The sequence below is a fragment of the Camelina sativa genome, chromosome 15 (assembly GCF_030686135.1).
Source record: "Camelina sativa cultivar CO46 ecotype springtype chromosome 15, ASM3068613v1".
Taxonomy (NCBI): domain Eukaryota; kingdom Viridiplantae; phylum Streptophyta; class Magnoliopsida; order Brassicales; family Brassicaceae; genus Camelina; species Camelina sativa.
In genome coordinates this window covers 5,461,936-5,478,425 of record NC_141894.1, presented here as the reverse complement: position 1 = coordinate 5,478,425, position 16,490 = coordinate 5,461,936, and the positions used below count along the sequence as shown (strand labels likewise).

General features: G+C 35.2%; 4 protein-coding genes and 2 pseudogenes across 7 annotated transcripts; 4 read left to right on the top strand and 2 right to left on the bottom strand.

Moving 5' to 3' along the window:
- Positions 1-412: 412 nt before the first annotated feature.
- LOC104748163 (heavy metal-associated isoprenylated plant protein 18-like) lies at positions 413-2,193 on the bottom strand. The gene is made up of 5 exons (XM_010469845.2): positions 1,890-2,193; positions 1,695-1,780; positions 1,054-1,306; positions 901-983; positions 413-816 (listed from the first exon to the last, which is right to left on the bottom strand). The coding sequence occupies exons 1-5, from the start codon at positions 1,946-1,948 to the stop codon at positions 542-544; spliced, it is 756 nt and encodes a 251-aa protein (XP_010468147.2). The 5' UTR covers positions 1,949-2,193; the 3' UTR covers positions 413-541.
- Positions 2,194-3,740: 1,547 nt separating this feature from the next.
- LOC104745517 (putative F-box protein At3g23420 pseudogene) lies at positions 3,741-4,464 on the top strand (annotated as a pseudogene).
- Positions 4,372-5,215, top strand: LOC147926295 (putative F-box protein At3g17620 pseudogene; annotated as a pseudogene). Its single transcript, XR_015582713.1, has one exon. The product of XR_015582713.1 is annotated as a putative F-box protein At3g17620 pseudogene (transcript).
- Positions 5,168-7,715, top strand: LOC104745515 (uncharacterized). 3 transcript variants are annotated; one of them, XR_015582712.1, is made up of 3 exons: positions 5,168-6,823; positions 6,975-7,371; positions 7,456-7,715. XR_015582712.1 is itself a non-coding variant. In XM_087489382.1 (3 exons), coding segments are annotated over exons 1-3 (1,425 nt in total). In that variant the 5' UTR covers positions 5,186-5,778; the 3' UTR covers positions 7,458-7,715. The 3 variants fall into 3 exon arrangements, 2 of the variants coding, with proteins under 2 accessions (XP_087345507.1, XP_087345508.1); XM_087489382.1 differs by having other exon boundaries at positions 5,186-6,823; positions 6,994-7,371; XM_087489381.1 differs by having other exon boundaries at positions 6,994-7,542.
- A 57-nt stretch (positions 7,716-7,772) lies between these two features.
- LOC104745514 (protein Iojap, chloroplastic) lies at positions 7,773-9,616 on the bottom strand. The gene is made up of 5 exons (XM_010466771.3): positions 9,200-9,616; positions 8,768-8,894; positions 8,517-8,655; positions 8,347-8,435; positions 7,773-8,260 (listed from the first exon to the last, which is right to left on the bottom strand). The coding sequence occupies exons 1-5, from the start codon at positions 9,410-9,412 to the stop codon at positions 8,139-8,141; spliced, it is 690 nt and encodes a 229-aa protein (XP_010465073.1). The 5' UTR covers positions 9,413-9,616; the 3' UTR covers positions 7,773-8,138.
- Positions 9,617-14,744: 5,128 nt separating this feature from the next.
- On the top strand, positions 14,745-16,436 carry LOC104745513 (putative BOI-related E3 ubiquitin-protein ligase 3). The gene is made up of 3 exons (XM_010466770.2): positions 14,745-15,155; positions 15,249-15,666; positions 15,763-16,436. Exons 1-3 carry the CDS (start codon positions 15,109-15,111, stop codon positions 16,330-16,332), a joined length of 1,035 nt encoding a protein of 344 aa, XP_010465072.1. The 5' UTR covers positions 14,745-15,108; the 3' UTR covers positions 16,333-16,436.
- Positions 16,437-16,490: the final 54 nt, after the last annotated feature.

Sequence of the window (16,490 nt, the reverse complement as noted above, 5' to 3'; positions counted from 1 at the left end):
GAAGGGTATTTTATGGTTCGTAATCTACAAACAATGTCTTGAGGAGTGGATGCTCTATCGTGCCTTCTTGGTAAGAAACTTCACGTTTTGGCTAAAGCAGATATCTCTTTCTCAATAAGATACAAATTTTGAGCCAACCGAGTAATTATATCAAACTTGTCAAGCTGCATTGATTAAGTTTTGGGATCTTTTACAAATCATTTACTAACGGAGTTGGAGTTGAACTTGAATTATATGTTGGGACAGTATTTGTCTAATTGAAACTTGAATTGAAATCTTAACAACTAAAAGTTATTGAAATCAAGTTCTAGGATGATAAAACTATCTTTGATTAACATTTGTTCAAATTATTAACTAAAAATGATATTAACTGAATGCATTTAAAAGATAAAGCTTATACTAAAAAGGGAAATTGAAACCAAACTATTATTTTTCCATTATATTATTTCAAGGTAAAGAAAATAACAAAGTATCACCAAATAAATACAATCCATTATCATATCAAGTTTCTCATGATAGATATTAGTTTGACTATATTTCATTACGAAATAGAACATGCATTAGGATTTTCATCACTAAACATCATATATCTGGACATCTCCTTTTCATCAACACTACTTGGGTTGATATAAATATCTCTATCGATTTCAATTTTTTCATCTTTCTTTATAGGTTCTTTGTCCTTTTTCTTCTGCTCCATTTTGTTTATACTTTTACTCAATTTTTTCTTAAGTGTTTTCAATAACTGTTCCTTATCAAAATCGCCTGTGATTACAACTTTTTGATTTTCTATATCGACCGCACATGTTTTAACTCCTATACATACACCATCGAAAGAAATGAATACAATGCACATTTTGTTGTATTTGTTATTTCATTAATATAAATATAAGTATTTACCTTCAAATTTAGAAATAACTTTTCCGACGTCTACCTCAAAATTCTCACATAGAAATGTCATATGAATTTCGACTTCTGTTGTACTACAAAAAAAAAACATGAAGAGTTAGAACACATGCTACTTTTTTTGAAACTTAGTACGAAGTGATACACCTTGTTTGAGGGGTTTCAATTTTTTTTTCATCTTCATTATTCTCTATAATTGTTTCATGTTCCTCATTTTCTTCCAGAACTACTTCAGGTTCATCATCTTCTTTCTCAACCATATCAGCTTTCTCATTCACCATCAAGATTTCTGCCTTTTTACCTGTTTTTTTCTTGAGAGTTTTCAATAGCTTCTCCAAATTAAAATTACCACTGACCGTAACCTTTTGATTAAGTATATCTGTTGTATATGCTTCAACTCCTAGCAATCACATATAATTTAAATGTATTATTAATTATAACATAACTACTATATTATCCTTAATAATATATGTGATTGTTCCAAACGTTATAAAATATCCAAAGCTTTGTGACAAATGGTTGTCCTGCAATTCAATCAACTTATAATTTTCCTAAGAAATTTAATTATAGGAAATGCAAAACGTAAAAATTAGATTAAAAAAAATAAGCAAAATGTGATTTCCTGAGCCAAAAAAACCATGAAAATATTTTTAAATCATCAATAACTAAATATTCAAGAAATTATAATTCAGTGCAGAAGTGAGAGGTAGAATTTGTTCCACAAATACAATATATATATATATATATAGTATATAAGGAATATGAACTAAATATTCAAGTTTGCTTGCCTTCTAATTTGGAAATAGCTCTTTTAACATCTTTTTCGCAATTTTCACAATGCATCCAAATCTTCAACTCGGCTTCAATTGAATTGCTGAACAGATTTTCAAAGAGAAAATAGATGTAGCATCACAAGAACATATAAAAGACACAGCTCTTTTTTACATAGATATGAAGAAATTAAAATTATCATGTCACTTTACTTTTCAGGAATATCTCGTCGTGAGCGCTTTGACAAACATTTCATTGAAAAACAACCCATGGTTGTCTAACTCTACATAAAATATACTAATTTTTTAAGAATTATCTCAGCTAAATTTATAAGAAAATAAACACTTAGGAAATAAGAGAAGAAAAATTTTAAAGACATAAAAATAATTTTTGTTGTTTATCAATCTTTTTTTTGCTATCAGAAAAATAATAATTTGTCAATCTAAACAAAGGAATTATATAGGAAATATTTTCCTTAGAAGATTACACAAGAAAAATTGCCTTAATACATATGTCAAATATATATATATATATATATATATATATATATATATATATATATATATTATCTAACAATTTAATCATTATTAAGGGAAATAAATAACTATGTTGCTCTTCAATTAATAATTTTAAAGTTTTTAAAGTTTTACCTCTCAAATTTTCCATTTAACTTTTATTTTATTTAAAATAACTCACTGTATTAATTATCTATGGTGTTCTTAAGTAAAGAAAAATGTACTTTTATTATCTTGTAATTTACTTTCATATCATTAACAAATGTTGGATTTGTGAAATATGTGACATATGTAAAAATAAGATTATAAATATGAATTGGAGAAAGGTTAAAGAAACAATAAATATGAGATTTATCATATGGAAAAGGGCTTTTGAATAGATTACAAATTAATTATGCTTTTGTGAAATTATATGTTCATATAATTAAACACATGTCAAAATTTTGAAGTATCTGACATATTTAAAAACAAGACTACATATATTTAACTAAGTAAGCATTCTAATAAAAAGTGGATGAGAGATTTCTTTGTTGAAAAGAGTCTTCTACAAGATTACTTTAATTAAAAAAAAAACTAAGAAACACCATCCATAGGTATTTCATTAATTTGCTATTTTAAAAAGGGAATTTTGCAAAAATAACTATAAAAAACTATATTTAACTAAGTAAGCATTCTAATCATTTATCTATCATACACCATGTATTATCTATACTAAGGGCATCTCCAACCCATATCTCCATTTTTTTTCTTCAAAATTGAGTTGGGTTTTATTCCAATCCTACTCAATTTTGGAGTAAAAAATAGAGATCTCCCAAATTGTAGTGTAAAGAAAAAAGAGAAGTCTCCAAATATAGAGAAAAAAATGGAGATCTCTATTTTGGAGATGAAAATGAAGATGAGTTGGAGCAAAATTGACTCTAAACTCTATTATAAAGATGAAAACGGAGATGGGTTGGAGTTGGTCTAATAACATGTTTGTCTTCTATGCCATAAGGATAAATAATAGGGAGATTCTCAAATATAGCACTAAATAGGAAGATGAGGCTTGAGGGAAGAAGCTCATCACTTCAAAGATTAAGAATTCCTAGCAATTGAATCTTTAAGTAGCTAAAAGGTTCAAAGCGTGCTAAGAGGTCGGAGATTGTGATCTAAAGAAGCCGGTCCGATATTATTAGGTGCTACAGCCCTAGGCATAACCCGGTTTAGAGGTCTTAGAACAACTTTTTTATTGTACCCCTTATATTAAAGGAAAAAAAATATGCACATCTTTTTAATAGATTCACACTAAAAGTTCAATTTCTTTGTTCCAAATTTATACTAAAATCTGATTTTGGAGCAAAAATCTATTTATTTTCTATAAAATTGAACATTATTCTACTTGACTTAGATAAAACTTTTAAAAGGCCTTAATTACTAAAAAAAAAGGAAAAATTTTTGGGGCCTAAGCCTTGGCTTGAGAAACCTTGTAGACTACGAAAACAATTCAAGCGAATACATGAAACGAACAAGAAAATCTGTAAACTTGAAGGAGGAAAAGGGAAGGTTACATCGATCCTCATCAATGTCCAATCTCTCAAGGGATTTTTCGGATCTTCCGAGGGATTTGGCGGAGGAGGTGCTCTCTAAAGTTCCGGTGACATCTATGAGAAGAGTCCGGTCTACTTGCAAAAAGTGGAACACATTGTCCAGAAGTAGGAGCTTTAAAGAGAAGCACCTCGGTGTTCGAGCCAAACTAGCAACAAAGAAAAGAGAGTTTATGGTGGTCATGATGATAGATTATAAGGTTGATTTGATGAGCGTAAATCTTAATGGTGAATTATGCATGAAACGTCAAGGTACACTTGTTACCCCAGACGCTTCAGATCAAACCTAGGTACGTCAAGTCATTCACTGCGACGGCTTATTGTTATGCGTCCTGAAAGACAACCCTAGGGTCTTGGTTTTTAACCCGTATTGTGGGCAACCCCGGTGGTTCCCCCCGATCACAGATTATTCTCCTTACATAAACGAATATTCGTATGCTCTCGGATACAGCAACAATAGCATCGCCAAATCCCACAAAATCTTGAGTTTTGCTATGGTAGCTTATGGCGAACCCAAAATTGTTGACTTCAAAATCTACGACTTTAACTCCTCTTCATGGAGGGTTCTTGATTTCACTCCAGATTGGTATATATATATTCTTATAGCCATAGCCATGGTGTCTCTCTCAAGGGGAATACATATTGGTTTGCTCATGCCGGGTATCCAGAAACCCTTAGCCAAGGAGTAGACCGTGGTTTCTTACTCTGTTTTGATTTCACAAGTGAGGCATTTGGCCCGCGTTTGCCTCTGCCCTTTGGCTGGTGGTATAAAGATACTGTCAGTCTATCTAATGCTAGAGATGACCAGCTTGCCGTGTTATTTCAGCGTGAGGATACATTACACATGGAGATCTGGGTTACAACTAAGGTTGAGCCCAACACGGTCTCGTGGAGCACCAAGCTCTTATCAGCGGATATGAGAAAACTCACCGCATCCATTAAGTTTATGTTTTGCTATTGTGGTCCAACTTTCTTCATTGATGAGGAGAAGAAAGTCGTTGTGGTTTTCGATAAAAGCAAAGACAGGACGAGCACGCGCAATGCAGCTTACATTATTGGAGAGGATGGATCCTCCTTGAAAGAAGTCGATCTTGGAGAATCTCCAAACAAAGATCTTGAACCACTTGTGTGCCCTTATCGCCCAAGTTCTGTGCTACTTAAATAATTCATTATTTCACAATCCACACACTATCATATCATAATCTTCTTCTTGCACTTTTACTTTTTTTTCATCTACTTCTTTGAACAATATAATATGTTCCAAGTTCTGTGCTCTTTTGTTACCATTCTCATTACTTGTGTTTTGTCCGATCCCATTTCTCAGTATTCATTGTATCATTTATGTCCCAAAGTGAACAAGTTATGAAAAAAAGTTGATATATAAAGTTTGCGTCATTATGTATGAATAAAAAACATATCCAATACATAGCTTTTGAAATCGAAGAACACAATCGCAGATTCATGAAAGCTTTGAGCTTTAAAAAAAAAACACAAAGGGTCCGATTGGTCATCTTCTTGTCCTAAAGGAAACAGATTGGTTCATCTTCTTGTCCTAAAAACTGTTACCAATCACACCCAAAATCGCACCCAAAATGACAAAGCTTTTAGAAACTGTTACCAATCACACCCAAAATCGCACAGAAACAGATTGGTTCATCTTCTTGTCCTAAAGGAAACACCTTTACTTTGGTCTGTTCTGTTAGGAGACGGTCATCTTTTACTTCTTGCAGAAGAGATTCGCTTCGATTGCTTCTCTTCTCTTCGATTCGACTCTAGGGTTTCTCTCGTGATTGAAAGTTTCAGTTTTTTTTTGGTTTGGGGTATCAAAGAGGGTTCTGATTTCATTCCGTTGCTTCAATCATTACAAACGCTTCTGTGTCTCACTTTTAAGATATCAGAAGCTATCGAATGCCCCCTTCTGCTTTCTCCATCTTCCTTCATCAATGTTCAACCTCCTGTAAAAGCTTGTTATGAGCCAATTGTGTTTTCTCTGAATTAGTTTGATGGCAGGAAATGGAATGCCTACATTGGGTCGTGTAAAGGTTTGTGATTTAGCTCCTAGTGAAGGTCTACCTTCTGATTCTTACAAGTTGGCCGTGACTACATTATCTCAATCTCTCGCTCAGTACTCTGCTGCCATCATTCAGTTTCCAACTAGCGATGGAGCTCTTCTTAGATCTGGTCTTGATTCTGCTCGGCTCTATTTTCATCAGAGAGATTCATATCCAGCCGCTAATAATAATATGATCCACACAAATGATTCAAGTGATTGGTGCAAGACCTCTGGCTACTATGCTGATCCTCAGTCTTGGCAAGAGAGTTACGAGTATAGACCCGGTTTGAGTCCCACTGAGCCAACCAATTCTATGGAGTTCCCACCATCTGGTTTGCCTGATATTTTTGCTTTACTAGGCAAAGCTGCTCGTGTAGTTCTTGATGCCATTGGTTACTACTTGAACTTGAGAAGCTGTCCTTTTACTGAGATTCTTGATAATGTTCCTTTGAGGAATAATGAGATATCGTCCTCTGTGTTGTCTGTTTGCTGTTATGCTAGGCCGTCATTTCATGGAGCACAGCACCATAACTTAACAGAAGACGAGCAGCTTATCTTGTATTCAGACCATGATCACCAGCTTGATAAGAGTCTGATCTCGTTTGTGAAATCAGATAAGGCAGGGTTGCACATTAGGGACATGCATGGGCAATGGATTTTAGTTGATATGGATCTTGGTCCTCAAGAGGCTGTTGTATACCCGGGGCTAGCTCTTTATCAGGCTACAGCAGGGTATGTGAGTCCTGCAGTTCACAGAACCGATTTAAACAGTATGCAAGGAAGTATAGAAGGGAGGTTCTCCTTGGCTTTCAAACTCATGCCAAAATCAATGACCAATCTGAGTTGCTCTGAGATGAGAGCTGCAGGTCATGGTGTTGAAGCTCAGTTTCAGCTCCCTGTTTCAGTCGATGACTTCATGCAGAGACCTCACTCAAATGATGAGCTCTTTAACAGACAGACTTTGCAAAGCTTCAGCGTCCCTCAATCCCAGGATGGTATAAGAGTTTACCTTTTTAGTCTTACAGTTTAATTTCCATCTTTGTTCTTTCATAGTATTTTAGAAGGATTCAGATTGAAGAAAGTTGTAGTTCATAGTGCATGTGATGTTAAGTTACTCCTTAGTTAGAAGTTTTGATCGATCAGTAGGTCCTTCCTTATGGTACAGGGTCAATGAAGCAGATGAAAAAGCGGAGGAAGAGCGACTCCAGATGCAAACCACTACCACCATCAAAGCGGCTGAGATTAGAAGCGCAGAGAGTTCTCAAGGAACGAGTTCAGGAGATTGCAGACAAAAAGGGAATCAAGCTCAGATTCTGCAACCTCAAGGAGTGCGAGAACAACCACAATGTAATGAACAGCCCTTGTGCGAATATAAAAAGGGAGATTGGGTGGCCGCATGGAGTTCCATTTGTTCATCCTCACGACCTCCCCAATAAAGCTAAAATCGGTTTCCTTGAGACATATGAACCAGGATGGTCTGAAACACATGACATGGAGCTCAGTCTCTCTGAAACCGCTCAGGGGAACCAACATGTGACTAACTGTAACCATTCTTTCACCCAATAACTCCTGGTCCTTCCACTGAAACTTAATTCCGAGGTTACCAGTTCATTTAATTTGATTGCAGGAGATGAGACAATGAGAGTTCCAGTTTTGGTCCCTTGTGTTCCTTAATTGTTCAGGTCAGGTTTCAGTGTCAGTGGTTGCAGACGCTGTGTATGAGCTAGGAACAGCAAGACAAGATAGAGCTATGTGAATTACTCTTGTTATTTGACTCATTGTACATTGTGTTTTTGTATGGTATACAAGTATAGCATGTACGGAGATTCTCATCTATGCTCAAAACTCATCTCATGTGGTATATTATTCAGTGATTTTGATGACTAAGATTGAGTTCCTTTATTTGGTTATTGAACGAAAATTAATCTAAATACAGGAATCTTGTTGCTGTGAAAAGCAAATTAGCTTAGAGTCTTGGTCAGTGTGTGTTCCATAACATGAAGAATCATCCTAAAGCATACATTACATAAAGCTGCAAACACAGTTTTGTCTAACTCTATCCAACAAACAAATTAAAGCATGTCTGAGATCTCCTGACTGTTGTTTAACCATCTTAGCCAGCAAAATTCATCAACCCCTCACGCCCAGAGCTGTGTAAAAGCAACAGAGCATTGCGTGGACAAACAAAATGAAATCTCACAGCCTTCTTGTGTCATGCCTCATTGGAGAGCCGTAAAGAGAATCAACAAATTTCTCCTTCCAAGACTGTTTACTTTTTTGCTTTTGCTTTTTGGAACAGAGAGTGCATCATCAGTTCCTTGGTGGTAACTGATCCTCAAAGGGAAGTTCAATTTGCATTGCATTCCCATAAAAGTCTTCCAAGTTGTAGAATGTCCTTTGTGGAGGTAAGAATAAATGGATCACCACATCACCTGAAACCATATCAATAAAACTGTCAGTTTTTACACCCCCACATGACATATCGAGAGGCAGGACAGGAATGCAAAAAGAAACTCACCAAAATCCAACAATGTCCATGAATTTGGCTTTACATCTCCATTAGCAACTTTACCATACTTCTGCTCAGCCAGGTCTCTCATCCTCGATCTGCATACGCGGTTCATAATGAGAAAGACAGTTTATGATGTTTTTGCAACTATGTTCAATAAATCCAAAACAGTTGTCTACCCAATTGCATCGATTTGAGGGCGGGAAAACGCAGTAGCGATGATGAAAAACCGAGTCCAGTAGACAAGAGGCTTCACAAAGAGGACCTTAATGTCTCCAGCTTTCACGTCACTCGCAACTTTAGCCAATTCAACAGCAACTGCAGCAAATAGATAACAACGACCAATATCAATAATTTCACATTCTTTCAATTGCTAAAGCCAAGTAAGTCAGAAGTATACTGCAAATGAAAATAAGTTTTTGTGGCATACAAGCTAAACTTTCAGCATCATCATCAACCTCAGCTGTTGGAGACTTAACATCGTTGCTCTTGAAAACAACCTTGCCATATTTATTGAACAAGTCGTCGAACATCTCATCGGTATCTTCACTTATATTCTGCACAAGACAAATGTTTAAACTCATCTTTCCAAGTGTTAACATAGTCAAACCAAGACAACTCAACTCAGAAATCCATAAGTAGTCAAAGGAACTAAGCACGAATGTGAAAAGGTTGAAACTTTGAAACTTAAGCCAAAAAAGTTCCAATCTTTTCTCGAATTTGTTAGCAAACAAACAAACCTTGGAAACTATATCTCCCTTTGATTTCAAATTAGCAAGTAACTCACACCTAATCACTTCCTACAACGAACACAGGGGAAATTGGAATACGAAAACGAAACGAGGTTAGGATTTGACTGTACCGAGAGAAACCCATCTTCAGCTTCCTTCCCCACAGCAAATCTCCGTGAGTTACTCAGACAAGTCAAAGTTTTGCCTCGCCAACAGCAATTGTATGGTAGCGGTAATGACAATGAAGAAGAAGTCTTTCTAGGTATTAGAGAGGACAAAGCTGGTAATCGAAAATCTCCGGCAAGCAAAGCTCCTGCGACGGTGAGACCGGTGAGAGATGTCATTGATCGCTCTGGTAAGGGGAGAGTTTGCGGCAGTTTCGAAAACTCTCTTGTTCGTCGTTGAGAAGCGGATAAGATAATTATAATCCTAAAACCCTTTGGTGTTTAGTTTCTCTCCTTTAATGATTGAATAATTATATGATTAATTCTCTTATCAGATTTTTTATATGGTTAGCGTTTGGAATGTTAAATTGTAAGGTCCTATGCAATTTTCTCTTAATTGGGCCTCTCATGGGCTTATATTTCATTATTGGGCCTCTCATGGCTCGCCACAATATCGTAGAAGAAATAAATCATAAATGGGCCGATTTCGAAGAACCATATCAGACAGATAACAAACATGTTCTCTCTAATATCATCATCATGTGTGGTGTTTAAATTTTGTTAAAAAGATCAAGCAAACTTGATTGGTTGGATTAATACGCCCAGGCAAGATTGTTGAGAATGGAATAAATGAGATATGAAATTATCGAAAAGATAAGACTTGAAATGGGGGTGGACCACTAAAAAGCATACTTACTAGAGTTCCCAAATTGGCATTGATCATTAATCATATACATATAAAAAACAAATGTCGCATTCTATGATGAGTACATAACACAGAGGGCCAAAAAACTCAAATGTCACAGTCTCACATAGGTCATAATCCCACGGAATCAATCGATATGATTTATGAGAAAAGAAGGTAGCTACTAGCCTAGACAGACACACACATGTCTCTGCCTGCATATATATATATGTTTATATAAAAAAAATTATACGAAGCAAACAAGTTTGGTTGGGGAAGTGTGATGAATTGGACAAGTTTGTGTAATTATAGAGGAAGAGAGGGACATTGCAAATAATACAACCGCACATCTACCTTCCTGTCAACATTTTTATTATTAATATCTCTCACCTTTTCTTTTATGAGGGTACCATTTATTTTTCTGTTCATTACAATTCTGACAAATTTGTTTTGTTATATCACATCTACTCAATTACTAAACCATATAATTATTTTTCTTCAAAGATATTGACATAAAAAAAAAATCCCCACGAAAAAATGTGGTGTAATGGAATTGGAGGGGACGAGCCATTCATTGTTTTGCCGACCCCTTTTTTCTCTCTACTACACATTTTCATGCATTCTCTTAAAAGTTGACAGTGAATTCACGTCTTCTCTTGGTCTCACATTTTTTTTTTAAATTCTGAATATTATATAATCAAAATCTATATTTTATTGAGAAAAAGAGAAAGACCTGATCGATTTCACTTGTTTTCTGTTTATATGCGTAGTGGGTGGGAGGGTGAGGTGATTCCTTATCTTCACCCAAAACTTTTATATTTTTCAACCATATGCTAATCAATCTTGGCAGCTAATTAACACACTAGTTTAATTAATTTAATTAAATATGACAACTTAGTCAATCTGTAGCTATCGACAGGGGATAATACGACTCATATCAAACATGGAAAGAGAGATTAGTTGTGGCATCTGATTCCAATTATATATGAAGAACGTTAACGTGGGGGATGGGATCATATTAGGTGAAAGGATGAGTACTGAGTAAACATATAATAGAGGGAGGCTTTCTTTTGTTTTGTTTTATACGTTATAGTAATAGTAGTTATACTATATGCGTCCTCGATAATTACGGCCCCGTCTCGATCTACAAATTGCCTTGGATCCACGTAACGTGTAAGACTTGAAAAATTCATGAGTTTTTTGCTGCTCTACTCAATTATCACTTTATCAGATAGATTAGGCGGGTCCACATGGGTGCATGAAATCAAGTGCAACGGTCAAAAATATCGTGGACTATGTTAAAGAATATGGGTAGAAGAGACTAGCGAGGGCAAAAAGAAAAAAGGAAGTGTTGTTGTAATAAGAAATAGGAGTTGTGATGAGTGGAGAGATTAAAGTCATTGTTTAGTGTGTTTCCTACAGAAGTAATTAGATGTTGAATGTTGTTGACAATGGCTCGATTGATCTATATATGTCAACCTCCCTTCTCCACCAAAATCTCCCACTAAATTAAACTAACACAACGCATAAATTCCATCTTTTAATTCTTGTAACAATATATTTTGACAAAAACGATTATCAATTAATATTAAGTGGTTGTTTGATTTAAAACGATCGATGTACTATGAATCTACACTCGTGAAATGAATCCATTCTTCATAATGTGTAAAGAGTAAAAACTCTGTTTGGTTTTGGTATATGGAAGTATTAAAAAAGTGGACACATATTATTGAGGTTTATGGGATTGTAATGACACATCGCTCCACTTTTTCCAATACATGTGATGCCATCTCGAGCCGTATCCAATTCTTTGCTCAACCAACTTTTCTGATGCCAATGCTTTCATGTATTTTACGTATATCGATATCTAAACATGCCAATGGACAATGGTGCCATATTACCATATGCATAAATGCCCATATTCTCTACTTTAATATATATATACATTTATACGTATGGTATATATGACGTGTATTGGGAATATATATGGTAGAGGACGTTACAAACACTACAAAATCAATTATGAATATAGGGATGATGAAAACGAGATTCCCTCGAGAAAAAAGAATACTAATAAAGTTTGTTACGGAGTATACAAAACTAGAGGTACGATTATTATGTGACATTGAGATTCTCTCATTATGGTGAGCGGTTGAGATGATGTGCGGAAAATAATAGATCAACGACTTTTGGGTTAAGTTCAACTAAAGAAAAAGAAAAGAAAAGAAACTACTTTTATCAACTCAATGGAGTCATGCCTTTGCCCTCAAAAGCAGGCACGCCAAAACCATCACACCTACATTTATATTCTTTACTTCTTTGCAAAACCAATATCAGTTTTAGTACTAGTATTTGATACTATTTTCTTTCATGATTTCCTCACTGGCACACTTCCTGGTAAAGTTAAAGAAATCAAACCATACGTTGAAATGTGCACGGAAGTACACTGTCATGAAAAGAAAATAGAGTTATGATTAGTCAAGAAAGACTCAAGAAATTTTTTTTTTTTTTAGTTTCATTCTTTTGCACCATTTTTCTCAAAATTACGACTCTTAGGTTTTCTATTCAGGGTTAACCAGATAAAGAAACTTGAATCTCAATCTAAACTTTAAAAAAATGAGATGATGATGAGCATGTGGTTAGCATTAGACCACTTTTGTTGCCCCAAAGTTCTTAAAATTAAGTAGTTCAGACGTGAGACTCATTCAAATGATCTTTTATTTTTCCGTTGGTTATGCAAATTTTATAGTTTAATCCCACGGGAGAATATATCTCGACTGCTTATTTACGACTCTTTAATACTAGTAGTAATAGATTTTGGAATGAGCCTCGACTTTTGCTATTAGGGGCAACTTGTATTTTATTTATATCATTATAATAACAATATTTTTGAGTTGTCAGCAAAAAATAAAGAAATAATAGTTGTACGATGTCAGATCGACCCAAATAATAAGAAAATGCCTGATACGACTAAACATTAAAATAATGGTAGAGATAATGTCTGAAAAGCAAGCAAAAGGCATGCCCATCTTAATGCGTTTGCTATGCTAACCTCGTGATTCTATGCCTCTCTTCGTGCTCTACCATTTCCAAGATAACTTAGTTTATCTGGCGGTGGCTTTTTATATATAAACATGATGATAGTGTCCGACTAATATAATTTAAACTTTAAAGTGTAATAATTCGACATTAGTTTTGAATCGTCAAAGAAACAAGGTGTACACATGCATTAGATATTAACAAAGACAAAAGCTGTAATCCCCTATAAATCATGACAGATTAAAAGTTAAATATGTACTAGCTTAATTATATTTAGACGGATACAATAAAAAAAATTATCACAAAACTAGAAAAGAACATCTTTATAACCTAATCCGATTAATTACATAGCATATAGAGGTAAAATAACTTTTTGTGGGGGAATGGGTACCGATTCAATTCTCCACCTAGACGAAGTATAGGACAATGCAAACACTTCCTTCTGATAAAAAAAGCATTCATAAAAGAAATAAGAAACCAAAATAAAAAGTTGACAAAAGAAGTTAAAGAACAAAAAAAATAAAAACGTCATCAATCTAATTTTTATTAGGGATTGTGAGTATACGCCAAAAACTAACAAAAGAGAAGACTACTAGTATTAAGTATAACTAGTTTTATCCTATTAATTAATGTTGGCAATGACACTAGTCGTAATAAGGAAGAGAGGTTTGTGTGACACGTGGAACGTTGTTAGTTTCAAACAGACGTGGCAAAGAGGAACCATGAAAGTAACAGACAAAACCATAATCAAATTTAATAAATTACAAAAACTGAATAAAGGTAAAGAAGCAGCGCTGGGTACACCGTACCTTTCTCAACGGCTGCAATTTTTTTAATTTGAAAAAAAATAAGAAAAAAAGAGGATAGTGCCAAGCTGGCAGTACACACGTGCCCATGCGACCCTCGTATCCCGGCAACTCAATCACACGTGGACCATATGTCCCACAACTTTAGGTTTTGTCTGTATTGACACGTGGCATTGTCCTCGACCGTCTGTTGTTTCTATCTTATGTGGCTCTTTTTACGGATTCGTCCCCGTTGGAATCTTACGGGCTTTTGTCCTCCTCCTACTCTCAACGGATAAGCCACTCAATTCGATATACAGTATTTTTTTTTCTTTTTCCTAAACAATTAATAACTGTTTCAGAAATTTTCTGAGCCTCTGAAATTTCAAAACTCATGCATGCGAAGCAAATTAAATGATAAGCAGAGTAATAATAATACTACACCGATTCACTTCAGAGAGGATATTGTTATATTAGCGTAATTGGCATGTCTTTTAATTTTTAATATTCTTGATCTTGATCTTATTTCAAGTGATGAAATTTGGTTCGTTTTTGAAAAGGATACGGCAATTAATAATTTAAGATAGTCACAAGACTCAGAACTCTTTTTTTTTTTTGGTCACATGAGCCACCTCTATTGTAGTACCATTATTTTTCTTTTGGCGTTTATATACACATTTCGTCGTAAATGCATTTCACGCATGTATACAATGAATCTTACACGGTGGAAGTAACTTACTTATACAGTTATACCAAACATTTTTGTTACCAATAGATCCTCCTATTAGTTGTCAGGTTTGACCAGTAAAAATATTAAAGACGAGAGAAGAGTTCGGCCAAAAAGAAGAGATAAATAAAAAAAAGAAACAACCAGAGAAAGTAAAAAAGAGCAGATATAGATATTATGATTTTGACCGTGATTCTGAACCAAAGATTTTACAGCTGTCCTTGTCAAAGTTTTTATTAGTATTATTATAGCTCATGAAGAAACGCTGAAAAAGGCAACTACTTTAATGGTCACTGGTCAGCCGGATAACCGAAGAATCCTCCTCATGCTTAATGTTTTCTTTAAACAAGAAAAAAAACTAATAAAAGAATCAAGAAAACAACAAAATACAATTAAAGTATTAAAAAAAAAACATCACATCTTCCTCTCTGTTCTCTATAAATTGGCAGACAAGAGTGTGTTGTGGTTCTGCTTTGATATTTGTTTTCTAGTTTCCCCCCTCCTCTCTCTCTCTCAAAACCTCTTCACATAACTTCTTCTCCTTCCATCTTTCGTTGCATTCACGTTTCCCTGAATCACCCATTAAATAGAGAGCTTTGAACAAGTTTATCTTTATAGTCAACAAAACATCAATACAGAGATGGCCGTTGAAGCTCACCATCTAAACACTCTGTTCTCTTCTAACAGGTAAAACATTTTGTTTCTATTTTTTTTTGTTTTCCTCTGTTTCCTTTGTTCTTTCCAACATCTTAACGTTACTCGTCATTTTTTTTTTAACAGAGAAATGATTCATCCTAATCCTATTGAAGCAAACGGCTTAGTTTATAGCAACCAGATGAGATACGGCACCGTTCCGACGTTTAACCCCACCATGGAGTATCAAACTTCTCTGTTTAATCCAGTATACAACAACATCGCACCAGTTGGTGGTTTGATTCATCAACCCATGAAACCAACGATACAATCCGTTGATAGTTCGGTCACATTCAACAGCGATAATAATGGTAACAACAACGTCGATTTCATTCGTCCTGTGTCGTCGAGAAAACGTTCCAGAGAAGAATCCGTTGTTTTGAGTACTCCGGCTTATATGCAAACCCACAAAACTTCCACCGATCCTCTCATGTTTCTTGGCCAAGACTTGTCTTCTAACGTTCAACAACATCACTTCGATATCGATCGTTTGATCTCTAGTCACGTAAGTTTCATTTGATTGTTACAAAGTATTTAAGTTTTTGTGTTTTTTGTTGGTTCACATCGATTGATCGGTCTTGTCATTTATTTTCATTATCAGGTTGAGAGAATGAGATTGGAGATTGAGGAGAAGAGAAAAACTCAAGGTAGGAGGATAGTGGAAGCAGTTGAACAAGGGCTGATGAAAGCACTGAGAGCCAAAGACGAAGAGATAAATCACATCGGGAAGCTAAACCTCTTTCTAGAAGAAAAAGTCAAGTCTTTGTGCGTAGAGAATCAGATATGGCGTGACGTGGCACAGTCTAATGAAGCAACCGTAAACGCACTCCGTTCCAACTTGCAACAAGTTCTCGCCGCCGTGGAGCGTAACAGGTGGGAAGAGCCGCCCACGGTGGCTGAAGACGCACAGTCTTGTTGCGGGAGCAGCGACAAGGGTGATAGCGAGGAAGAGCGGTGGAAGTTAGCGGGAGAAGCGCAGGATACGAAAAGGATGCGTAGGGTAGCGACGACGACGACTATGTGTAGAAACTGTGGAAAAGGAGAAGCAAGTGTGTTACTGTTACCGTGCAGACACATGTGTCTATGTACTGTGTGTGGTTCTTCACTCAACACTTGTCCAATCTGTAATACTCCTAAGAACGCTAGTCTACATGTTAATCTTTCCTCTTAGAGGGGGATCCCTAACCAATACCAGTAAAATTGTAAATGTTCTAAAAAGAAAAGTAAATAGTTGCTAAAAGAATCTATCAATCTTTTGGTCTAAAAAATTAAAAATACTCTTCATTCTTTATTTTAATTTATGTATTTTTCTCTGGATGGATGGTGATG